The 25,972-nt window shown below is 43.2% G+C and overlaps 2 protein-coding genes across 3 annotated transcripts in view; one reads left to right on the top strand and one right to left on the bottom strand.

The window, feature by feature from the left end:
- The first annotated feature begins 345 nt into the window (after window positions 1–345).
- On the top strand, window positions 346–25,961 carry LOC132886457 (dynein axonemal assembly factor 3-like). 2 transcript variants are annotated; one of them, XM_060921114.1, is made up of 12 exons: window positions 346–364; window positions 12,336–12,436; window positions 12,526–12,632; window positions 14,794–14,887; window positions 16,486–16,649; window positions 16,857–17,033; window positions 18,377–18,499; window positions 19,964–20,086; window positions 20,307–20,532; window positions 20,697–20,811; window positions 25,273–25,347; window positions 25,452–25,961. In XM_060921114.1, the coding sequence occupies exons 2-12, from the start codon at window positions 12,355–12,357 to the stop codon at window positions 25,591–25,593; spliced, it is 1,428 nt and encodes a 475-aa protein (XP_060777097.1). In that variant the 5' UTR covers window positions 346–364; window positions 12,336–12,354; the 3' UTR covers window positions 25,594–25,961. The 2 variants fall into 2 exon arrangements, with proteins under 2 accessions (XP_060777097.1, XP_060777098.1); XM_060921115.1 differs by lacking the exon at window positions 346–364 and adding an exon at window positions 4,854–4,860.
- LOC132885825 (troponin T, slow skeletal muscle-like) overlaps window positions 25,654–25,972 on the bottom strand; it is a 31,526-nt gene continuing 31,207 nt past the window's right edge. The window contains exon 11 of the mRNA XM_060920341.1: window positions 25,654–25,887. Coding sequence (XP_060776324.1) covers window positions 25,839–25,887 — 49 coding nt within the window. The 3' untranslated portion in view covers window positions 25,654–25,838. The remainder of the gene's footprint in view (window positions 25,888–25,972) is intronic.

Raw genomic sequence — 25,972 nt, 5'->3', positions numbered from 1 at the left:
CCACATCACATCCCTTGCTTAATCTGAAGCGCGAGGATTGGCTGTGAGTCCAAGCTTCTTTTCTGTGATTGGTCAAAGTATGGCTGAAATTTCGTTCGAAACAAACAATGTCCGGGCGTGCACTTACAGGAAAATAATCAACGACGGAGGCAGGCGAACACAAAACTCTGAAGTTGCTCGCCGATCGATTCCTCTTATAATTCGTAGCCGGAATCGCAAAAACCTGTTCAAGAAAGTACATCAAATTACAGTGACTTCATACCACAGGGAACGAATTTTCGATTGGTCAGAAGGTGGTGAGAAGAATTTCCGGTCCCTGGTTTACAGTACGGTCTCCAGCGTCGGTGATTTGTCACACGCGGAGGTAAAGCAATAATTAAAGTTTTCAGGACTTTTTACGTTCTTGAAAGACTGGAAACGCCCATCCACCTGCCGTTCTCTAATCAGCCGATCCCTCGACAGCAGCACGATGCATCAAATCATCTCATCTCATTATCTCTAGCTGCTTTATCCTGTTCTACAGGGTCGCAGGCAAGCTGGAGCCTATCCCAGCTGACTACGGGCGAAAGGCGGGGTACACCCTGGACAAGTCGCCAGGTCATCACAGGGCTGACACATAGACACAGACAACCATTCACACTCACATTCACACCTACGGTCAATTTAGAGTCACCAGTTAACCTAACCTGCATGTCTTTGGACTGTGGGGGAAACCGGAGCACCCGGAGGAAACCCACGGGGAGAACATGCAAACTCCGCACAGAAAGGCCCTCGCCGGCCACGGGGCTCGAACCCGGAACCTTCTTGCTGTGAGGCGACAGCGCTAACCACTACACCACCGTGCCGCCTGCATCAAACCATGCAGATACAAATCAAGAGCTTCGGTTCACGTTCACAACGTTCAAACATCAGAACGGGAAAAATTGTGATCTCACGGTGAAGTGTGGCTTTCTTTCACTGTGGCATGGGTGTTGGTTTGAGTATTTCAGAACCTGCTGATCTCCTGGGGTTTTCACACACAGTAGTCTCTTGAGTTTACACAGAATGGTGCGAAAAACAACAACAACAACAAAAAAACATCGAGTGAGTGAGCAAGCGAGCGACAGTTCTGTGGGTGGAACCAAACGCCTAGTTGAGAAGAGAAGTCAGAGGAAAATGACCGGATTAGTTCGAGCTTTTTTTGCCAGGAAGGATATAGTAACTCATATAAATCACTCTGTACAGCCGTGGTGCGCAGAAAAGCATCTCAGCATGCAACAGAAAACAGAAGAACGCATTGGGTTGGGTTCCACTCCTGCAGCCAAGAACAGGAATCTTAGAAAGTGGCTGCCAAGTGTGTACTAGCTGCTATAATGTGAGTGACGACTTGTTTCATGGACATTCCACAAGAACGTGTTGTTCCCCCCCAGTATTATTGTAATTGGTAAACCGCCATGGTATAAGATGTTTGAAACACGTGCCGTCACTGAAAAATCGTCACCTTCAGGGTGATACTAGAGCGGCGGCTACAATTATCGACAGTCCATAATTATCGACACCTTTTCAGATTTACCAGTAAAAAAAAAAAAATAAATAAAAATAAGTTTCAGTTACAACAGTTATTACTGGTTAATTAAAATCAGCCAGAAGCCCCGCCCTCGCCCTTTGATCTTGTCGTCTGATGACACAGCTCATGACCTGAGATGGATTTTTTTCGGCAAGATCAGCAATTTTTCGGAAAACCCAGACGTTATCATCGCAGGTAAGCATGGTGGAAAGATCACGGACATGTTTTTACTTCTCAAATTCACCGATATTTCATGATCTCCTCGTTGTTTCTTACTCTTTCGTTTGACAGTCGCCGTTTTGTATCTAAACGCGCGTTTGAGAAGTCACGCGAGGTGTCGATAATAGTGATCACTTTCACCGGTGTCCACCATTATCGACACCCTGCGGAATTAAGTGACGTTTACAACTGTTATGGATCGGTCTTTGTGTAACGTTGTTGAAGTAGATGAAGAAGTCTTTAAAAAAATAAAATAAAAGCGCTGTGACATAATTAAAAAAATAATAATTCTGATTCATAACAGAACGGAATGTTTATAGAGTATTTGGAATCCGATTGCAATAAATAGAATCAGAGCAGAATTAAATTCCGAGCATATAAAAAAAAATTACACGCTTGAAATGTTCGTATTTTTCGCAGTTTGGTGTCCAGCGCTCAGCGTAAATGAGTCCACCCCGGTTGAAAAGTAACATTTTAAACAATATCTCAATGAACACAAACAATTTCCAAAATGTTGACAAGACAAAGTTTAATATAACATCTGTTTAACTTATAACATGAAAGTAAGGTTAATAATATAACTTAGATTACACATTTTTTCAGTTTTACTCAAATTAGGGTGGTGCAAAAATGAGTACACCCCACAACAAAAACTACTACATCTAGTGCTTTGTATGGCCTCCATGATTTTTAATGACAGCACCAAGTCTTCTAGGCATGGAATGAACACGTTGGCGACATTTTGCAACATCAATCTTTTTCCATTCTTCAGCAACGACCTCTTTTAGTGGCTGGATGGAGAGTGATGCTCAACTCGTCTCTTCAGAATTCCCCGTAGGTGTTCGATTGGGTTCAGATCAGGAGCCACTGAATTACTTTCACCCTGTTCTTCTTCACAAATCCAACAGTGGCCTTAGATGTGTGTTTAGTCATGTTGGAAAAGTGCACGACGACCAAGGGCACGGAGTGATGGTAGCATCTTCTCTTTCAGTATAGAGCAATACATCTGCGAATTCATGATGCCGTCAATGAAATGCAGCTCCCCGACACCAGCAGCACTCATGCAGCCCCACATAAGGACACTGCCACCATGCATTTTTCTTTGTATTCCTCACCTTTGCGATGCCATACAGTTCCAAAAACATTCATCTTGTTCTCATTACTCCAGAGTATAGAGTCCCAGTAGTCTTCATCTTTGTCAGCATGGGCCCTAGGCGGGCTTTATTTGTGCCTGGGCTTTAGGAGAGGCTTCTTTCATGGACGGCATCCATGCATGCCATTCCTCTGCAGCGTACGCCGTATTGCGTCACGGGAAATAGTCACCCCAGTTGTGCTTTCTACTTCTTTAGATAACTGCAGTGAACTCGCATGCCGATTTTCTTCAACCCTTCTCATCAGAAGACGCTCCCGTCGAGGTGTTAACTTCCGTGGACGACCCTGTGAGATGGTTGCAGTTCCAGCTTTCTGAAATTTTGGTACCACTTTTGTGACAGTATTCTGACTGATAAGTAAAGCTTTGTTGATCTTCTTGTAGCCTTCACCTTTGTGGTGGAAAGAAATTATTTTCTTTGGGGAATTCTGAAGAGACGAGCTGAGCATCACTCTCCATCCAGTCACTAAAAGAGGTCATTATGTTTTTGGGTTGTCCATGCGTGCGTGCGTCCCGAAACCTTGTGAACGCGATCTCAAAGGCTAATGAAAGGAATTTCACCAAACTTTCACCATTTGTGCATTTGGGGACTAAGGCCCAATCCCAATTCTAATTTCTACCCCTCCCCCTTGGCCCTTCCCCTTGAAACTGAGCTACAAGGGATAGGGCTTGAAATTCAACCCTTACGTATTGGGATAGCCCTTCAACGATTGCATACGTCATCGCGTACCTCCGTCAGCGTTTACGTTAGCAAAACGCGACCAAATGCGTCATTGGCTGCGACCAGCCGCTACAGTCAGAGCCAGAGGCAGAAATCTCTGCTGGCAGGGTGTGATTTGTTAACTAACACCACTGAATGGGATATCTTTGGCGCTTCGTGCACCACATCCGACAGAATGAGGTGTCAGAACACTCATGTAAACAATAAAAGCGAGAATAACAGAACAAAACGTACGCAGTCAAGCAACCGAAAACAATACTCACTCCCAAAGCTTTTTAGCAGCAGCTTGGATTTCAGAAATCGCTGCTCATTCTCAGCTCGAAAGCGAATCAAGCGGCGTGTTTCCTCTGGATAACAACTTAAAACACGTAAATAATGGAGAAAATACATTTATGACAATCTTTCGCCGCGGGAACCGCCATCTTTCTGAAATCCGCATGAAATCTCGCTGAAATCCGCATGGCATTGTGGGAAATCACTCAAACCCCTTCGTTCGGAGTCAGCTCCAGGAAAATCTCCGTTTGGAGGGGTACAGAAGCCCTACCCCTTCCCCTACCCCTCCGCGTTAACTGGGATTGGGATACCCCTACCCCTTCACGTGAACGCGCAAAATGGAGGGGAAGGGCCAAGGGGTTGGTCCAAGGGGTGAAATGGGATTCGGCCAAAGATAAACTGATTAGGTTTTGAGATCAAAAGATCTAAGGTCAAATGTCTGTCTGAAAACCTTGTGAACACAATATCTCCAAGGCTGATACAAGTTATTTCACCAGATCAAGATTACTGTGAGGTCAAATGTCCATCCCCAAATCACGACTTAAGGCGTGTCGTCTACCAGGCGGAGGGAGGCATCCCCATCGAGTTCTATCTCGTTTTTCAGAACTTTTCCTGAGGCCCATGTCTCTGATGGAATGAGATTGAGAACATGAAGCTGGATCAGGAAATGGTATGATCCGTTTTGGGGGTGTCTGAAACCGTGATTCTGACATGACTCCAGAAACAAATAACATTTTGTTTCCCCGTTATTAAACACTGAAATAACTCGTTTCCTGTCCACAAAGTGTTGTTGTTTGTTTGTTTGTTTATGCAGTAGATATATTTAATAAATTCAGCATCTCGCGCCCGTCTCACCCGGATACAGACTGGACCAAAATTCGTGCGCGTGTCGTTACCTAGCAACCGTGACAACAACAGAATTGTCCGTCATTTTGTCACGTGACCCCTGAGGTAAGTTCAACGCCGCTCACGTGTTTCCTCAGCGTTTTATTCTGCATTATTGTTTCATTAAACCTTTCTAACTTGATGAAAACGGAGCGTTACGGTTTTAATGTTTCTGCGGAAACGCTGTAGACGACTGGAAAAAGAAAAGCAAAATCAGAAAGTGGGAATTTCAACGGATCCTCAATTCATAAACTCAGGTTCACGCCGCGTTCAAGTGCGCCCTCATTTCATCGCGTTTAATTCTGTTACTCCTTTTTCTTGAAATTTATACTCAGTCAGAAAACATTGTGTAAACGTGCATATCTGTTATATATAAATACAGCGGTGCTTGAAAGTTTGTGAACCCTTTAGAATTTTCTATATTTCTGTATAAATATGACCCAAAACATCATCAGGTTTTCACACAAGTCCTAAAAGTAGATAAAGAGAACCCAGTTAAACAAATGAGACCAAAATATTATACATGGTCATTTATTTATTGAGGAAAATGATCCAATATTACATATCTGTGAGTGGCAAAAGTATGTAAACCTTTGTGTTCAGTATCTGGTGTGACCCTCTTGTGCAGCAATAACTGCAACTAAACATTTCCAGTAACTGCTGATCAGTCCTGCACACCGGCTTGGAGGAATTTTAGCCCGTTCCTCCGTACAGAACAGCTTCAACTCTGGGATGTTGGTGGGTTTCCTCACATGAACTGCTCGCTTCAGGTCCTTCCACAACATTTCCATTGGATTAAGGTCAGGACTTTGACTTGGCCATTCCAAAACATTAACTTTATTCTTCTTTAACCATTCTTTGGTAGAACGACTTGTGTGCTTAGGGTCGTTGTCTTGCTGCACCTTCTCTTGAGATTCAGTTCATGGACAGATGTCCTGATATTTTCCTTTAGAATTCGCTGGTAAAATTCAGAATTCATTGTTCCATCAATGATGGCAAGCCGTCCTGGCCCAGATGCAGCAAAACAGGCCCAAACCATGATACTACCACCACCATGTTTCACAGATGGGATAAGGTTCTTATGCTGGAATGCAGTGTTTTCCTTTCTCCAAACATAACGCTTCTCATTGAAGCCAAAAAGTTCTATTTTGGTCTCATCCGTCCACAAAACATTTTTCCAATAGTCTTTCTGGCTTGTCGTGATCTTTAGCAAACTGCAGACGAGCAGCAATGTTCTTTTTGGAGAGCAGTGGCTTTCTCCTTGCAACCCTGCCATGCACACCATTGTTGTTCAGTGTTCTCCTGATGGTGGACTCACGAACATTAGCCAATGTGAGAGAGGTCTTCAGTTACTTAGAAGTTACCCTGGGGTCCTTTGTGACCTCGCCGACTATTACACACCTTGCTCTTGGAGTGATCTTTGTTGGTCGACCACTCCTGGGGAGGGTAACAATGGTCTTGAATTTCCTCCATTTGTACACAATCTGTCTGACTGTGGATTGGTGGAGTCCAAACTCTTTAGAGATGGTTTTGTAACCTCATCCAGCCTGATGAGCATCAACAACGCTTTTTCTGAGGTCCTCAGAAATCTCCTTTGTTCGTGCCATGATACACTTCCACAAACATGTGTTGTGAAGATCAGACTTTGATAGATCCCTGTTCTTTAAATAAAACAGGGTGCCCACTCACACCTGATTGTCATCCCATTGATTGAAAACACCTGACTCTTTCACCTTCAAATTAACTGCTAATCCTAGGGGTTCACATACTTTTGCCACTCACAGATATGTAATATTGGATCATTTTCCTCAATAAATAAATGACCAAGTATAATATTTTTGTCTCATTTGTTTAACTGGGTTCTCTTTATCTACTTTTAGGACTTGTGTGAAAATCTGATGTTGTTTTTGGTCATTTATGCAGAAATATAGAAAATTCTAAAGGGTTCACAAACTTTCAAGCACCACTGTGTATATACACACACACGTGCATCTCAAAAAATTAGAATACCATGCAAAAGTTCCTTTTTTTCATAATTTAATTCAAAAAGGTAAACTTTCATATATTCTATCTTCATTACATGTAAAGTGAAATATTTAAAGCCTTTTTTGTTTTTTGATGATTATGGCTTATAGCTCATGGAAATCAGAAATCCAGTATCTCAAATTATTAGAATATTCCCTAATATCAATCAAAAAAAGGATTTACAATACAGAAATGTCCAACTTCTGAAAAGTAGATTCATTTATACACTCAATACTTGGTTGGGGCTCCTTTACCATGAATTACTGTATCAATGCGGTGTGGCATGGAGGTGATCAGTCTGTGGCACTGCTGAGGTGTTATTGAAGCCCAGGTTGCTTTGATAGTGGCCTTCAGCGTATCTGTATTTTTGGGTCGGGTGTTTCTCATCTTCCTCTTGACAATACACCACAGATTCTCTATGGGGTTCAGGTCAGGCAAGTTGGCTGGCCAATCAAACACAGTAATATCATGGTCAGCAAACCATTTGGTAGTAGTTTAGGCACTGTGGGTAGGTGCCAAGTCCTGCTGGAAAAGGAAATCAGCATCTCCAAAAAGCTCGTCAGCAGATGGAAGCATGAAGTGCTCTAAAATCTCCTGGTAGATGGCTGTGTTGACTTTGGACTTGATAAAATACAGTGGACCAACACCAGCAGATGACACGGCACCCCAAATCATCACAGACTGTGGAAACTTCACACTGGGCTTCAAACACCTTGGATTCTGTGCCTCTCCACTCTTCCTCCAGACTCTAGAACCATGATTTCCAAATTAAATGCAAAATGTACTTTCATCTGAAAAGAGGACTTTGGACCACTGAGCAACAGTCCATTTCGTTCTCTCCTTAGCCCAGATAAGACACTTCTGACATTGTCTCTGGCTCAGCAGTAGCTTGATATTAGGAATGCGAAAGTTGTATCCCCTTTCTTGAAGATGTCTGTTCGTGATGGGTCTTGATACACTGACACCAGCCTCAGTCCACTCCTTGTGAAGCTCTCCCAAGTTCTTGAATCGACTTTTCTTGACAATCCTCTCAAGACTGTGGCCATCCCTGTTGCTTGTGCACCTTTTCCAGCCACCCTTTTCAGCAATGACCTTTTGTGGCTTACCCTCCTTGTGGAGGGCATCAGTGATCATCTTCTGGACAACAGTTAAGTCAGCAGTCTTCCCCATGATTGTGGTTGTGTGTACTGAACTAGACCGAGAGATACACTGTGTTCATACTGTTTTACTCAAACTCGAAATGAAATATTCTAATATTTTGAGATGGGTTTTTTGTGTTTTTGTACCGTATGCCATACTGATTAAAATTAAAATAGAAAAATGCTTGAAACATTTTAGTTTGTGTAATGAGTCTATAATATATAACATTTTCACTTTCTTAAATAACTGATGGAAAATATTGAACTTTTTCACAATATTCTAATTTTTTGAGATGCACGAGTGTATATACGGTATATATATATATATATATATATATATATATATATATATATATATATATATATATATAAATAAAAAACAGGAAGAATCTTCCAACAATTAAAAAAAAGTGTTTTGCACAGGAATGATATAAAAGTGCTCGAACTCTATTTACTTCCTAAATGTTTAAGAAAAAGTGGTGCTTGAAAGTTTGTGAACCCTTTAGAATGTTCTATTTCTGCATAAATATGACCGAAAACATTATCAGATTTTCACACAAGTCTGAAAAGTAGATAAAGAGAACCCAGTTAAACAAATGAGGCAAAAGTATGCGATTAGCAGTTAATTAGAATCAGGTGTGAGTGGGCACCCTGTTTTATTTAAAGAACAGGGATCTATCAAAGTCTAATCTTCATAACACGTGTTTGTGGAAGTGCATCATAGCATGAACAAAGGAGATTTCTGAGGACCTCAGAAAAAGCGTTGTTGATGCTCATCAGGCTGGAAAAGGTTACAAAACCATCTCTAAAGAGTTTGGACTCCACCAATCCACAGTCAGACAGATTGTGTACAAACGGAGGAAATTCAAGACCATCGTTACCCTCCCCAGGAGTGGTCGACCAACAAAGATCACTCCAAGAGTAAGGCGTGTAATAGTCGGTGAGGTCACAAAGGACCCCAGGGTAACTTCTAAGCAACTGAAGGCCTCTCTCACATTGGTTAATGGTGTGCGTGGCAGGGTTGCAAGGAGAAAGCCACTGCTCTCCAAAAAGAACATTGCTGCTCGTCTGCAGTTTGCTAAAGATCACGTGGACAAGCCAGAAGGCTATCGGAAAAACGTTTCACGGACAGATAAGACCAAAATAGAACTTTTTGGTTTAAATGAGAAGCGTTATGTTTGGAGAAAGGAAAATGCTGCATTCCAGCATAAGAACCTTATCTCAACTGTGAAACATGGTGGTGGTAGTATCATGGTTTGGGCCCATTTTGCTGCATCTGGGCCAGGACGGCTTGCCATCGTTAACGGAACAATGAATTCTGAATTATACCAGCAAATTCTAAAGGAAAATGTCAGGACATCTGTCCATGAACTGAATCTCAAGAGAAGGTGGGTCATGCAGCAAGACAACGACCCGAAGCACACAAGTCGTTCTACCAAAGAATGGTTAAAGAAGAATAAAAGTGAATGTTTTGGAATGGCCAAGTCAAAGTCCTGACCTTAATCCAATGGAAATGTTGTGGAAGGACCTGAAGCGAGCAGTTCATGTGAGGAAACCCACCAACATCCCAGAGTTGAAGCTGTTCTGTACGGAGGAACGGGCTAAAATTCCTCCAAGCCGGTGTGCAGGACTGATCAATAGTTACCGGAAACGTTTAGTTGCAGTTATTGCTGCACAAGGGGGTCACACCAGATACTGAAAGCAAAGGCTCACATACTTTTGCCACTCGCAGATATGTAATACTGGATCATTTTCCTCAATAAATAAATGACGAGTATAATATTTTTGTCTCATTTGTTTAACTGGGTTCTCTTTATCTACTTTTAGGACTGGTGTGAAAATCTGATATTGTTTTAGGTCATATTTATGCAGGAATAGAGACAATTCTAAAGGGTTCACAAACTTTCAAGCACCACTGCAGAGGTGTGTTATATAGGAAAATACAGTAATCAACGACAGAGTGGTATGATACCACACAAATATATCAGTGACTTCATTTTTGATTTATCAAAGAATGACAGCATATATTTTTATCCATTTTAGCTGCATTTAATTTTGAGGGATGTCTGTCTGTGAATTAGTTAGCTCCTATTCTCACTTACATTATAAGACTACAGGGGAAGCCATGTCCTAATGGTTAGTGAAGCAGCTTTGGGACCCAAAGGATGCTGGTTCGATTCCCTGAACCAGCAGGAATGGTTGAAGTGCCCTTGAGCAAAGCACCGAATCCACAAATGCTCTCCAGGCTGCTCTGGTTATGTTCTACATCGCTCTGGATAAGAACGTCTGCTAAATGCTGTTCATGTAATGTTAGAGCAGCTATAAGGAGTCCTTCACCTGCCTCTCTTTTTTTCTTTCTTTCTGATACTGGAGACTCCTTTGCTAAGTGTGAAACATCTCCTTATAGAAAAGATTTTTTTGAAATAAATAACATTATTCGATCCACGTTCACTGGATACGAGCAATCGCATGCTCTGATTGGCTACTCGGATATCAGCTCGTATATCGTGAGAAGAGAAAAACAAAACAAAATGGCGGAATGTGTTGCTGAACCAACCGAGGATGAAATAAAAACTCTACTCGAAAACAAAACCCCCAAAATTGTCAAGTATTTGAAAGAAACAGAAATAGCTCAAAGAACAGAGTGTTTTTGTGGCGGTCATGCACATTTAAGTTGGATTGCTGACCGCCAAAAAACCCTAAAGAAGATGATCCCCCCCCCCAAAAAAAGCAACAAAATATGGAATAAAAATATTTGATGGTAAGAACGTAATTTTTTTTATTTTTCAAGAATTATTATAATATTGTTTTTCGCAAATTGCTCGTCATTTTGTCGGCTTGTTTACATTCTGAGCGGAAATGATTTTGTCGGACGTTTTGTATCAAGTTTTTATTTTTCAAATTGGCAAAAATAAAAATGCTCCGTTCCTCAAAAAAATCCAGTGAATGTGGATAGAATAAAACAGTTATTCCACTCAATCTCGCTGTACATGGATTATAGCTGACTCGGTGCTAGGCGCCTCGTTGGCTATCAGCTCATGTCCGACTCGATTTCGTGGAATAACTGTTAAATGTGTGATTTGGATATGAGCTGGAACTACTCCATGTTCTGACCAATCAGAATCGAGAATTCAACAGATGACTTGCAAGCACGTGATCAAAACGTGCTACGTCGTGATGGTGGATATACAAAGCAACTAGGACGGCAGCCGCCGAAAGCGTGTCTGTAAACAATGCCGAATTTTCTCAGTGTTGCCGCGATTTGAACGATCGAGCGAAGACTCGATACTAAGAGAAGATGGATGTGTGTGGTTCTGATCCATATTATTTAAAAAAGTCAAAAAAGATTTTTCTGAAGCTTCTACGGAGTACCCAGATATCGTGTTCTGTCTGGTTCGGCTGCCGAAGAATCGACTCCGAATGTTGGACGAAACGTAGCCCATGTCCTGAGTGGGCGCCCAGTCTGGATTGTTTCTATCGTATAATTTTTCTGGCGCTCCTCGAAGCGAAACAGTAACACACGCGTTAAAATTACAACAACAACCGAGCAAACCACGACAAGAGAGACCGCTCATTTTATCGCAAAATTCTAGCAACACGAAATAAAATTCTTCCATGATATGACCGAGAAAGCTTTTGAATCTCGTCTGAGATGAAATGATCACTGCAAACACGAGCTGTTTTGGTTTGAGCCTCTGTTAAGCCTAGGTCACAACTGGACGTACGATTTTTTGGCCGTGCGATTTTTGGCATTTCCCAAATCGCTGCGTTTTTTTTGTTCGTGGAGAAAGACGCACGTTGGCCATAAGTTTGTCTTGCAACCTGAAAAAAAAACATAAGCGCCCGTAGAGTTTGACATGACAAAGAACCTCTGCGGCCAGTATACGGCTCGAAAATCAGCACGTCACACGCACGCCCTCCGTGCGTTTCTTGCGTTTTTTGCACGTAGACCGGCTGTAGGAGCACGTACGGCCGGTTGTGACCGAGGCAAAAGATCAGCCCTACTGATGTTGTTCAGCCTCCTCTCCGGACTAAGCCTCAGAGTTTCCTCGCCCTCTTTCCGAATCACAGACGGAACTCTAAAAAATGCCACCATCATGAGTACTGTTGTGACCATGACCATATACAGCATCGCTAAAAGAATGAGCTTAAGGCAGTAGGAAAACAGAGTTGCGCATGCGTGACTACGTTTTGTATGGAACGTCGCTTGACCCCGCGTTTGTATATCTACCAACATGGCCGACATCCGGGTTTCTATTTTGCTTTGACATCGCTTGCAAGTCAAGGATAGTGTTGTGGTATAACTGTGATAAACAGACCACAAAATAAGTAGATAGCTAACGTGTAACCTGCAGACGGTGTTCTTCACTGTTCCAGGTTTGTATCAGAGGAAAGAATGAGTGCCGGGCAGACTCTGGAGGGCGCCGGGTGTGTCACCTGGTGGGGCTTCGGACCAGCAAGAGATCTACTCAAGAAAGGTGAAGTTAAATGAAGGACAGCTTTTCCATATATTGAATATATACAACAGTCTCGACCGTCCATCACGTCTCTGGTCTTTTGGGTCCAGGTGTGCCCAGAACACAGGGGGAGCTGAACGTGTTGCTGGTGGGCAGCAGCGACCCGAGACATGTCCTAAAGACCATCTCAGGCCTCAAGGACACCGATTCCCTCCATGTGAGTCTCTGAAACACACGAACCTCACTTTCGTTCTCCGCTCAAACCGTCGGAGAAGCAGATTCTTTTACAACCCCGATTCCAAAAAAGTTGGGACAAAGTACAATTTGTAAATAAAAACAGAATGAAATGATGTGGAAGTTTCAAAATTCCATATTTTATTCAGAATAGAACATAGATGACATATCAAATGTTTAAACTGAGAAAATGGATCATTTAAAGAGAAAAATTAGGTGATTTTAAATTTCATGACAACAACACATCTCAAAAAAGTTGGGACAAGGCCATGTTTCCCACTGTGAGACATCCCCTTTTCTCTTTACAACAGTCTGTAAACGTCTGGGGACTGAGGAGACAAGTTGCTCAAGTTTAGAGATAGGAATGTTAACCCATTCTTGTCTAATGTAGGATTCTAGTTGCTCAACTGTCTTAGGTCTTTTTTGTCGTATCTTCCGTTTTATGATGCGCCAAATGTTTTCTATGGGTGAAAGATCTGGACTGCAGGCTGGCCAGTTCAGTACCCGGACCCTTCTTCTACGCAGCCATGATGCTGTAATTGATGCAGTATGTGGTTTGGCATTGTCATGTTGGAAAATGCAAGGTCTTCCCTGAAAGAGACGTCGTCTGGATGGGAGCATATGTTGCTCTAGAACCTGGATATACCTTTCAGCATCGATGGTGTCTTTCCAGATGTGTAAGCTGCCCATGCCACACGCACTAATGCAACCCCATACCATCAGAGATGCAGGCTTCTGAACTGAGCGCTGATGACTCGGGTTGTCCTTCTCCTCTTTAGTCCAAATGACACGGCGTCCCTGATTTCCATAAAGAACTTCAAATTTTGATTCGTCTGACCACAGAACAGTTTTCCACTTTGCCACAGTCCATTTTAAATGAGCCTCGGCCCAGAGAAGACATCTGCGCTTCTGGATCATGTTTAGATACGGCTTCTTCTTTGAACTATAGAGTTTTAGCTGGCAACGGCGGATGGCACGGTGAATTGTGTTCACAGATAATGTTCTCTGTAAATATTCCTGAGCCCATTTTGTGATTTCCAATACAGAAGCATGCCTGTATGTGATGCAGTGCCGTCTAAGGGCCCGAAGATCACGGGCACCCGGTATGGTTTTCCGGCCTTGACCCTTACGCACAGAGATTCTTCCAGATTCTCTGAATCTTTTGATGATATTATGCACTGTAGATGATGATATGTTCAAACTCTTTGCAATTTTACACTGTCGAACTCCTTTCTGATATTGCTCCACTATTTGTCGGCGCAGAATTAGGGGGATTGGTGATCCTCTTCCCATCTTTACTTCTGAGAGCCGCTGCCACTCCAAGATGCTCTTTTTATACCCAGTCATGTTAATGACCTATTGCCAATTGACCTAATGAGTTGCAGTTTGGTCCTCCAGCTGTTCCTTTTTTGTACCTTTAACTTTTCCAGCCTCTTATTGCCCCTGTCCCAACTTTTTTGAGATGTGTTGCTGTCATGAAATTTCAAATGAGCCAAAATTTGGCATGAAATTTCAAAATGTCTCACTTTCGACATTTGATATGTTGTCTATGTTCTATTGTGAATACAATATCAGTTTTTGAGATTTGTAAATTATTGCATTCCGTTTTTATTTACAATTTGTACTTTGTCCCAACTTTTTTGGAATCGGGGTTGTAGTTCTGCTGTATTTTAAGTGGCGCACTGCTGAAGGAGTGAGAACCTGTATGAACAGGTTCAACTCTGACTTTCATACACATTAGGAGGCTCTCAGGACGGTACAAACATGTCCGCATTATTCAACATGGCGTACGAGCGAGGCAGAAACCAAAACGACCATAAAACTTTTAAACAAGCTGATACAAGTTCTGCAAGAACTTGCAGATGTTCTACATGCCGACCAGACAAAAGGCTGGCGCTCGTCATGCATTCTGAGTCTGGGATCACTTACATAATGTCTTCTGGTGCATCAGGTACATAAACCTCGCCTTTGTGAAACGCTTTAATCGGAAGATAATCAACGACAAAGTGGAGCAACTCAAAAAAGTTGATTAATTCCCCAATAACGGCACGTCCTGATGCATTTCTTTGGTGCGTTCACCGGTGCAGTGTGCGCATTAGTGTTGTCAAGGCCATTTGTTGACAGTTTGTGAAATGCCTTCACAGCTTTGGGTGATGGAGAACAGTATGGAAGTGGTTGCGAGACAACTGCTGCTCCTCTACGTATCTCTGAGCACGCCGGAGAGCATGGGCATGCAGGGTGGGTCTGGAGTCTGCTGTCCTTCATGTCATATCTGAAATATACAGTACTGTAGGATTAGATGAGCTTGAGTGACCTAAATTCCCCAGTTCCGTAAATGTGGGACACTGTGTAAAATGTAAATAGAACAAAGACAACATATCAGATGCTGAAACGAAGAAATTGGACTATTTTCTGAAAAATATCTGCTCATTTTGATGTCAGCAACACATTTCAGAAAAGTTAGAACGGGCAACAAAAGACTGAAAAAGTTGTGTCATGCTTTAAAAAAAAAACCCCCACTAATTTGGTGAATTGGGAACAGGTCCGTAACATGATCAGGTCTAAAAGGAGCATCCCAGAGAGGCGGAGTCTCTCAGAAGTAAAGACGGGGAGGGGTTCATCGCTCTGTGAAAGGCAAACAGTGCAACAATTTAAGAATAACGTTCCTCAATGTAAAAGTGTAAAGAATTTGCAGATCGCATCATCTGTGGTCCATATCATCAGAAAAAGATTCAGAGAATCTGGAGAAATCTCTGTATGCAAGAGACAAGGCTGAACACTGACACTGGATGCCTGAGATCTTCAGGCCCTCAGGAGACACTGCGTTAAAAGCAGACACGTGTCTGGAGTGGAAATCACTGTATGGGCTCAGGAACACTTCAGAAAACCATCGTCTGTGAAAACGGTTCATTACTGCATCCACAAATGCAAGTTAAAACCAGATATAAACAATATCCAGAAACACCGCCGCCTTCTCTGGGCCCGAGCTCTTTTACGATGGACTGAGGCGAAGTGGAAAACTGTCCCGAGGTCCGACGAATCAAAAGTAGAAATTCTCTTTAGAAATCACGGACACCACGTCCTCCAGGCTAAAGAGGAGAGGGACCATCCGGCTTGTTATCAGTGCACAGTTCAAAAGCCAGCGTCTGTGATGGTATGAGGGTGCGTTAGTGCACACGACATGGGGAGCTTGGACATCTAGGAAGGCATCATTAATGCTGAATGATATCTACACGTTTCAGAGCAATATGCTGCCATCCAGACAAAATCTTTTTCAGGGAAGCCCTTCCTTCTTTCAGCAAGACAACGCCAAACCTCTTTCTGCACATATTAAAACTGCATGGCTCCGGAGTAAAAGAGTCCAGGTGCTAAACTGGCCTGCCCGCAATCCAGACCTGCACAAAATACGACAAAGATGTAAGACCCTGAACTGTTGAGCAACTGAAATTGTATATCAGGCAAGAATGGGACAAGATTTCTCTTTCAAAACTGCAGCAATCGGTCTCGTCAGTTCCCAAACGTTTACAGGGTGTTGTTAAAATTCGAGGTGATGCAACGCGGCGGTAAACACGCCCTTGTTGAAACGTTTTACTGACATCAAATTCAAAACGAGCAGACATTTAAAAAAAAAAAATACAATTTCTCAGTTTCAATATTTGATATGTTGTACTATTTTCAGTGAAATACCGGTACAGAGTTTCCATGATTTGCAAATCAACCGGATTTTTCTTGACGTTTTACAGTGTGTCCCAAATTTATGAAATTGCGGTCATTACTGTATATTAATCATTACTGTATATATTAGTCTGCACCTGTCCTTTTTCCCCCCCACATAGAGAAAACAGAGGTCTTCCTTGAGCTGTTCGGGAACAGCGAGATCCGCTCTGAAACTGACAGCAAGCTGAAACACGTTGCATCTCAACTGTCTCTTTCCGTCACTGACTCACTAGACGCAGACACGCCGTACACACACCCCTGCCTGGACACTAGCCTTCTCAAGGTGTGTGTGTGAATGAAAGCAGTGTTATGAGGACGTTCGTCAAGCAAAATGTCGGTTCTGATCAACGTAATGAGCGTATGATCTTTTGTGTGACGGTTTAACGGATAGTTTAGCTTCATAAATAACTTTGTACGAAACGCCCCTTGGAGCTGTTTGTTGCAGATTCCGTTGCAGAGCTTCCTGTCAGTAATATCATCTTGCGTGCAGTTTAAGGAGCGAGACGAACTGGCTCGGATCTTTAAGCAGTGGCAGCGCCCCCCCTCCACACCGCTCAGTATGCGTAAGGTGTGGGACGCCCGTGTCAGACAGCACCTCGGGACGCGCTACGATGCCCGCAGGGGCTGCTTCGACTGGGACCTCACCATGAAACTGTACGACAGAGGGGTGAGTAAACGACGATACGCATTTCTTCTCGCTTTCTCCGTTCTCGTTTCTATAACAGCTATCACAGATTCCTGTTAACGCGCTTGTTCTCACAGGTTATAGATAGTTTTCACTGGCGTCACGGCATTCCGGGGAACGCCATCCAGCCGCCATCTTGTGGGGCAAACAAAACGGACCATCGCCATTACCGGCTACGTTATCTCGGACGAATTTATGAAGTTATATAGTCAGTTTTCTAAAATAAAGATCAATGTCGGCAAAATCAAGCAAACGGAAGTATATAGATACATTGGACGACATCTCACGACAACGGTATGCAGCCAAACTGGCCTTGATTGGGGGAATTGACCCCTACGAAGTGGACAAAGATGCATTTTCAAGTGACTATGCAGGGCTGCCATCCATATCGTACCCTGATATTGTGAACTATTTCGTGAATAGTAAAAGTGCGTACACACTTGACGACCTCAAAGCATACAAGTCGCTGGAGTCATACAATTATTTTGTCTGTGGCTGGGTCCGTGAAGTCCGCCATATAAAACCAAGTGACAGTCGTGTCCTAATTACAGCCAAGGTATGTAAACATTGGAATTTTAGCGCTCTCAACACTGCATATAAATGTGTGTGTATAATATCGAGTTGATTTAAGACAAATTTTACATCCATGAGTGGTATTACAGTACCATGTCAGTATAAACTTTGTAATATAATTAACTGGTATGTAGGCTTGTTACATTTTGTGTTTATGATAAATATGACAATTTATAGGCCAGTAATAATCATATGTTTGCAGCCTTGTACCGAGCGATATTAAGTGTACATTACAATGTAAACGTACACTCAGCGGTTCCAGTTAGGCATTCTCCAGAGATTGTTTACACGATGTTTTGGTTTCCAAAAACAAACTTAAACACGATTGTTTATTTAAACAACTTACCACTTATAAAATGATCGGAGCAGACTTTGCTGTGTTTGGAAGGCTGATAATCCTTGCGGTTGATTCTCGCAAGCCATAGATTTCTCCTTTGTATGCTGAGTTTCTTTGTTTGCTCGCCTTCGTGCTCCCGTACAGTGGGAATTCCATAAAAGCGCCGCTTGACGTCATCATCTGACCCATTACGACAGCCGTGAATACAACAGGTGTGCACCATTGCTAGCTTTAAATAGCCTGCTTGGGTTCTTTTGAAGACTTTGTACTCGCGCGTTACAATGTGTGCTCAGTGACCCGTACGGTAAGCTTGACCCGCAAGATGGCCGCCACTAGGGAATCCCTGACTCTGTGACGTCATGTGAAAACTATGTATTGGCTTCAAACCTCACCCTCTGTCTTTTCTCTTCCGCAGTGTGGCGTCATATACAAACAGCACTACAGCAGATGGAGGGAGAGCGGCGTGGCCTTTGAGATGAGGGAGGGACTTTACTGCATCGCTAATCAGAGTCTGCTGTCCACACGCGTGTTCAGCCGCGTAAGTCTCTTCACAGTGTAAACACCGACGTCAGTCTCAGGCTCGTCATTTTTGCCTCACCTTGCGACAGAGTCAGCGGGGCGAGGTATTGCAATCAGTACGGTTTGTTTGTCTGTCTGTGAACAATCTAGCGTCTAGACGGTTGCACCGATTGACTTCCAGTAGGTGGGCAATGGTCTGTAGATTTCCTGATTCAAATTTTGGGGGTCATCGGGTCAAGGTCACCGGAAAGGTCAAAATCGTGGGTTTTTTTTTTTTCGATAACTCTCTTCAAATTCTTCATTTTTTTAAAACTTCAAACCAAAACGTGCATCTTTCAATTCTGCTTCCAATCATATGCTGCATAATGGGGTAGCCTGGACAGTCTCCATAGCGATTAGGGGTTAAAAGTCGGGGGGGGGGTCAAGGTCATCGGGCAAAATAACATTTTCCATTATAACTCAAAAACGGTTGCCGATAGACAGACGTTTACTGTTATGAGCAGATAGGAACTCCGATATGGCCTTTCATTTGGCACCATGACCTTTGACCTTGAGCGACCCTGAAAGGTCAAACTCGGAGTCACGGATTTTCAGAGGGCTGTAACTTGAAAATGGTTGACGGTAGACAGATATTTACCATTACCAACTTATAGGGAGTGCCGTATGGGCTTTCATCTGGCACCACGATCTTTGACCTTGAAAGGTCAAACTCAAGGTCATGGGCTTTTTAAAGGGTTATAACTTGAACTTGAAAACAGTTGATGGTAGACAGATATTTACTCTTACCAACTTGTTGGAAGTGCCAGATGGGCTTTCATTTGGCACCATGATCTTTGACCTTGAGTGACCGCGAAAGGTCAAACTCAAGGTCATCAGTTTTCAAAGGGCTCTCACTTGAAAATGGTTCATGATAGACAGATGTTTACTGTTATGAGCAGATAGGAACTCCCATATGGCCTTTCATTTGGCACCATGATCTTTGACCTTGAGCGACCCTGAAAGGTCAAACTCGGAGTCACGGATTTTCAAAGGGCTGTAACTTGAAAACGGTTGACGGTAGACAGATATTTACCCTTATCAACTTATAGGAAGTGCCAGATGGGCTTTCATTTGGCACCATGATCTTTGACCTTGAGTGACCATGAAAGGTCAAACTCAAGGTCATCAGTTTTCAAAGGGCTCTAACTTTAAAATGGTTCATGATAGACAGATGTTTACCATTATCAACATATAAGAAGTCCCATATGGGCTTTCAATTGCCGCCATGACCTCTGACCTTGACATGTCATTTTCATAGGACTATAACCTGACAGCTGACGACTGAGAAATATTACTGTCATCAACATATTGGTATAAAATAAGGGCGAGGTCTGTTCTGCCTGGCAACAACTTGTCGAATTTGTCTTGGCTTTTGATCTGGACAGTTTGCTCCTATGCAGCGTAAGCCTCTTCAGGAGTTCACTCTTTTGCATGTGTGTGTTAGAGAGGAGACAAGGTGGGATTGCGGGGATACTGGGGAGACATCGTGTCAAGTCCCTATCTGTCCTTCGGCATTGAAACGGAGGACAAAGAGCTCCTGAAGAAGCAAAACAACCAGCATGTAAAGGTATTTTTTATTTTTTTTCGCTGTTTGTGTTAGTGTCAACATTTTATTTTCTAGCGATATATCAAATCTAAAACTAAGAGCTACTCTATTGGCATAAATTGTCACAAAGGCATGACATTTGACAGGACGTATCCTGACACAAAGGGGACGTTTGGACATTGTTCATCTTATTACTTCTGCTGAACACCTCCCACTATCTGCGTCTTTGTCTTCCTCTCAGACTGCTCAGGACATCTCTGTAGCAAATGTCCAGACGCTTTTTAAGTCCCTGTCCAAGAGAGCAGGACACACGCACGTCTCTGAGCTTGCTGAGGAATCGGTCGACGGCACAGCAGAAACGCAGCCAGAGCCATCAGTTTCACGTGATGAAACACAACAGCCAGAAGACAAGCCTGATGACAAAACGCATGCAGAAGAGAAGCAGAACCACACGAGCCATCGACTGGGTAACGAGAGTTTTATTCAGTTATCATTGCTTGAATAAAGTCGGAAAGCGTCTGTCGCCTCACAACGACAGCAAAACTACAAAAGCACACTCCAGATTGGAGTTAATTGACTGCGTTTCAGGTAAAGAATGAAATTGTAGACATATATATGTGTGTGTGTGTAGACTTGATGACCCTAAATGGAATACGTGTGTCGTTCCTGTCTCTGGACTCTCTGCCCAGACTGTCCACGAAAAGCAGATACTGCCGTCTGTTCAATGCTGTCTACTGTTCAGCCAGGTAACGCGTGTGTGTGTTTTTTTTTCTAACACGTACACACATACATCACGATATCCTCGTACACGTTCGAACAAAGAAGTCTGAATTTATTCCGACGAAATAGGTCAAGAAGTTAGCAGTGATGAGACAGGCCTAGCAGTCATTAGTAATGCAGAGTGGGCGGGGCTAGCACCAGCAAGCACGAATAAAGTCAAGAGTTGAAAGTTGAACAAAGTGTTGTGGCGAATAAAATGAGATCGAGGCTCAGAGAGTCGGACTTGTCACTCATTTTAGGTAACGAGTCGTATTACGGCAAAAAAAAAAAATCGCACCCCCTTGAATCAGGATTAGATATCATGAACCTACACAACATAGCTCACTTTTTCGATGTGTTCTCTTCCCTTCGAGCGGGTTCCATTCATTTGATTCGACAGCATGCAATATTGTCAGCATATCGCTTATCCTACGTGCATTACGTCACTCTACTCAATGGAGGATGAGCATCGAATATGGTTTATGACATTGCATCGTTGTCAAGACACGTCGGAGACAGAAAACTTCCACGCTAACGAGTGACTGCGACAGTTTAGAAAGAAACATGGCTGGCAGGTTTGCGTCGTTAAATACGGAAGATTTTGAGAGCGTTTTGAAAGAGAAAGATGCGCTGAACACCCAAAAGGAATGTGTAATAATAATAATAATAATAATAATCATATTGGCTGGCTTTTTTTCATCGTATATCAGATATATTCCATTCAGCTACTCGTCTTCGACTTGTTCAGTATGATGCTCGCTGAATGGAACATATCTGATATACCAGTCAACACCGAATCAAATCCATGATGATCGCATTCCTGTGAAACGCCCTAAATTGGGAAAAAAAGACAAGTTACAGCTTGTGAATGAAAACGACGTTTCTTGCACTGTTTTTGGAATCAGAGAGCTTCATTTTAATTTGGACCACAGATTCTAATTTCCTTTGGCGGATTGGTTTATCAGACTACCACTAGGTGGCACAAGCACACCCGCATGAGTGAAGGCCAATTTATGCTGACAACCCAGTCCTCGCAAATGGCGTCGCAGATAGCGTCTGCAAAGCCCCCCCCCCCTTCGCAGACGCTCTGCGTGCACCCTGCGCGCACCTCCCAAAAATTGTGACCACCGCAGACAGCGTCGCAGACAAGAGGGCTCTGACTGGTCCACTCTACGTCAGCTGTACACGCACTTCCGCTTCCTTACTTTCCCGGTTTGGTTTGTTTTCACAACCGCCATTTTTAAAAAACACGAGCGAAGATGGAGCAGCACGAAGAGCGGTTGATCAAGGAAGTGAGGAAGTATGTACATCTATACGACTCCAGTTCTAGTCATTATAAGCATAATTATAAGTAACCGGATGATAAACACTCCACTAACCACACCCACCAACTACTCCTAGTGATTTTGCGACTTCGCGCCCCCTTGCGTTGTGGCGGTGAATAACATCGCGCACGCTTATACACGCCTATACTCCCCGCTCAACGATAAATTACAACTGTCTGCGAAAAGCTATCTGCGAAAGCCTTGTCGCAAGAGCATGCAGAGCCCCTGAGGATACAGTATCGTCTTATCATCAGTGGTCGAGCAAACAGGGATAAACTTGACCCGTCCAACGCCATCCATCATCATTGCTGGGAGATTGGTTGGTTAGCACCCAGCGTCTGAACAGAGTTGATCAATATATGTTGTCGCGGGACGACCCACACGAAGACTGCCATGTCGGGAGGGTCCAAAGAAGCAATTCACGAGCAAGTTTTTGTTTCGCTCTGAAGCAATGCCCAGCGAATCACAACCTGTGCTCTCTGATCTCTCTCTGTCCATCGTGTTTCAATGAGGACCACTGACATCTCCATCGTTTACTGTTTGTTTTGTGTTCGTGTACGGCCAGTGCGAGCTGGGAACCCCTTCCCGCACGTGGAGCGCACACCGTCTGGTTTTAGGCTGCTGCTGCTAGCACGCACGTTCCTGCTAGCTCTCTTCTCTTCTGGAGCTTCAGTGCAACGCTGTGGATTTGGGCTCTCCATCCTGGTCTGTCCACCGCCGATTCTTCCCAGGTGTCCGGGTTGATGTCAAAGCTCCATATAGCTGCGCTTTGGTGGGGTGGTCACGCCATGAGAAGTTTCATATGACTCATAGCATGCGCGTATATTTCCCATCGAGCTTTGACTCAAGTGATTTTGTTCGAGTCCAGGTTGTGGCGCCGTACATCGATCTGGATTCAACGAAGAAGCTACGTTTTAGTTGGCTGGGAAGGTTGGATTTCCACACGGTATTCATTTTGTCGAGGGCAAAATATCCAGCAATACGAATGCTGAGGTCTTTTTTTTTTACTGGATGCTCTTGCACTGTTTCATTGCTCCATTTTGCGCGAATAGCAAAATGTGTCTCGAAAACGTGAGGAACTGGTGCAGCAAAAAGTTTGAAAACCCCCAGCAGCGGAGACGGCCTTTGCTTTCGATAAGTTCTACTCGGGAAACCATGGCAACCAGCAGTCAACCGTCAAGAACCCTGATCATGATACCAAATTGGAGTGGTTTCAAAACGCTTCCTGGCTTGCCGAGATTAGAATGTGTTTTATAGCAAATACAACCCCGATTCCAAAAAAGTTGGGACAAAGTACAAATTGTAAATAAAAACGGAATGCAATGATGTGGAAGTTTCAAAATACCATATTTTATTCAGAATAGAACATAGATGGCATATCAAATGTTTAAACTGAGAAAATGGATCATTTAAAGAGAAAAATTAGGTGATTTTAAATTTCATGACAACAACACATCTCAAAAAAGTTGGGACAAGGCCATGTTTCCCACTGTGAGACATCCCCTTTTCTCTTTACAACAGTCTGTAAACGTCTGGGGACTGAGGAGACAAGTTGCTCAAGTTTAGGGATAGGAATGTTAACCCATTCTTGTCTATTGTAGGATTCTAGTTGCTCAACTGTCTTAGGTCTTTTTTGTCGTATCTTCCGTTTTATGATGCGCCAAATGTTTTCTATGGGTGAAAGATCTGGACTGCAGGCTGGCCAGTTCAGTACCCGGACCCTTCTTCTACGCAGCCATGATGCTGTAATTGATGCAGTATGTGGTTTGGCATTGTCATGTTGGAAAATGCAAGGTCTTCCCTGAAAGAGACGTCGTCTGGATGGAAGCATATGTTGCTCTAGAACCTGGATATACCTTTCAGCATTGATGGCGTCTTTCCAGATGTGTAAGCTGCCCATGCCACACGCACTAATGCAACCCCATACCATCAGAGATGCAGGCTTCTGAACTGAGCGCTGATAGCAACTCGGGTCGTCCTTCTCCTCTTTAGTCCGAATGACACGGCGTCCCTGATTTCCATAAAGAACTTCAAATTTTGATTCGTCTGACCACAGAACAGTTTTCCACTTTGCCACAGTCCATTTTAAATGAGCCTTGGCCCAGAGAAGACGTCTGCGCTTCTGGATCATGTTTAGATACGGCTTCTTCTTTGAACTATAGAGTTTTAGCTGGCAACGGCGGATGGCACGGTGAATTGTGTTCACAGATAATGTTCTCTGGAAATATTCCTGAGCCCATTTTGTGATTTCCAATACAGAAGCATGCCTGTATGTGATGCAGTGCCGTCTAAGGGCCCGAAGATCACGGGCACCCAGTATGGTTTTCCGGCCTTGACCCTTACGCACAGAGATTCTTCCAGATTCTCTGAATCTTTTGATGATATTATGCACTGTAGATGATGATATGTTCAAACTCTTTGCAATTTTACACTGTCGAACTCCTTTCTGATATTGCTCCACTATTTGTCGGTGCAGAATTAGGGGGATTGGTGATCCTCTTCCCATCTTTACTTCTGAGAGCTGCTGCCACTCCAAGATGCTCTTTTTATACCCAGTCATGTTAATGACCTATTGCCAATTGACCTAATGAGTTGCAATTTGGTCCTCCAGCTGTTCCTTTTTTGTACCTTTAACTTTTCCAGCCTCTTATTGCCCCTGTCCCAACTTTTTTGAGATGTGTTGCTGTCATGAAATTTCAAATGAGCCAATATTTGGCATGAAATTTCAAAATGTCTCACTTTCGACATTTGATATGTTGTCCATGTTCTATTGTGAATACAATATCAGTTTTTGAGATTTGTAAATTATTGCATTCCGTTTTTATTTACAATTTGTACTTTGTCCCAACTTTTTTGGAATCAGGGTTGTACACAAACAAATTTACACACGCAAAAAAAGGGCAAACTCTTAGAGCAGTCCGTGTGTCTGTGATGTACAGAGCCATTACTTTTGTCAGATGTCTTGCAAAGATTAAAGGAGGATAATGTCGTGGATAATACATCTGTACATTAGAAACGCACGCGCACCACGGGGACGTTGTTTCCCGACGCAATTACTAGGACCGTGAGTAAATTTGTAATTCTCTTTCGCCTGTACTGATCGACTGTTCTAAATGTTTTCAGCATGGTGCACCATTTGGACTCGTCCCTGACGCAGATCGCTGCTCCTGACGCCGTCCTGATCGTCGAGCTCGCCAAGTCAGTCCAAGACACACGTTCTCACATGGGAGTGTGAAATAGAGGAGTATATTGGATACTGTACGGGTTTGATTTTCACAGATATGTGCGTTTGTGTGTGTTAGGTACCTGCTGGATTTGTCTAAAGAGCAGGAGGCCGGTTTTGCAACGAGAGTCAGCGAAATCGCTCGAGAAGCGGGATTTGTCCCGGCTCATGCTGAGGACGACGAGACGTACGCTGTGTTCACGCTGCAGAAAGACCAGTGACACAGAAAAACACACAAACTACAAACTGCACACAGTTTGACACGGTTTATTTCTCCCAGCACACTGCAGGGGATGCGAACAGGCTGGATAAAGGAAATCGGGCAGAAGTGTTGGGCTGGACGCAATCATATCACTTTTGTTACTGTAATAAACAGCCATAATAATATAGAATAAAAACAGGCTCGTGGTTCACGTGATATACTTTCCGTGCATTACACGTTGTGTTTTCTCCACAATTTGCGTCTTCACTTCCAGAGCCCTCCCACTTTGCCCTTGCCTCCCGTCCCCTTCTTACTGCCAACCGGGGGAAAAAAAAAAAAAGGATTCATAAATGAACATCAGTGTAATAAATTAACCTCTAAAGAATACGATTGTGTCG

Source organism: Neoarius graeffei, chromosome 5 (assembly GCF_027579695.1).
Source record: "Neoarius graeffei isolate fNeoGra1 chromosome 5, fNeoGra1.pri, whole genome shotgun sequence".
NCBI lineage: Eukaryota > Metazoa > Chordata > Actinopteri > Siluriformes > Ariidae > Neoarius > Neoarius graeffei.
This window is presented reverse-complemented; position numbering and strand designations above follow the sequence as displayed.

Bases quoted from the DNA above. Each gene is read 5' to 3' on its own strand.
- LOC132886457 (XM_060921114.1), top strand. From the start codon at position 12,355: ATGAGTGCCGGGCAGACTCTGGAGGGCGCCGGGTGTGTCACCTGGTGG. The intron at 17,034-18,376 runs GTGAGTAAACGA...TCTCTTCCGCAG, and splicing joins TGAAACTGTACGACAGAGGG to TGTGGCGTCATATACAAACA. The intron at 18,500-19,963 runs GTAAGTCTCTTC...TGTGTGTGTTAG, and splicing joins CCACACGCGTGTTCAGCCGC to AGAGGAGACAAGGTGGGATT.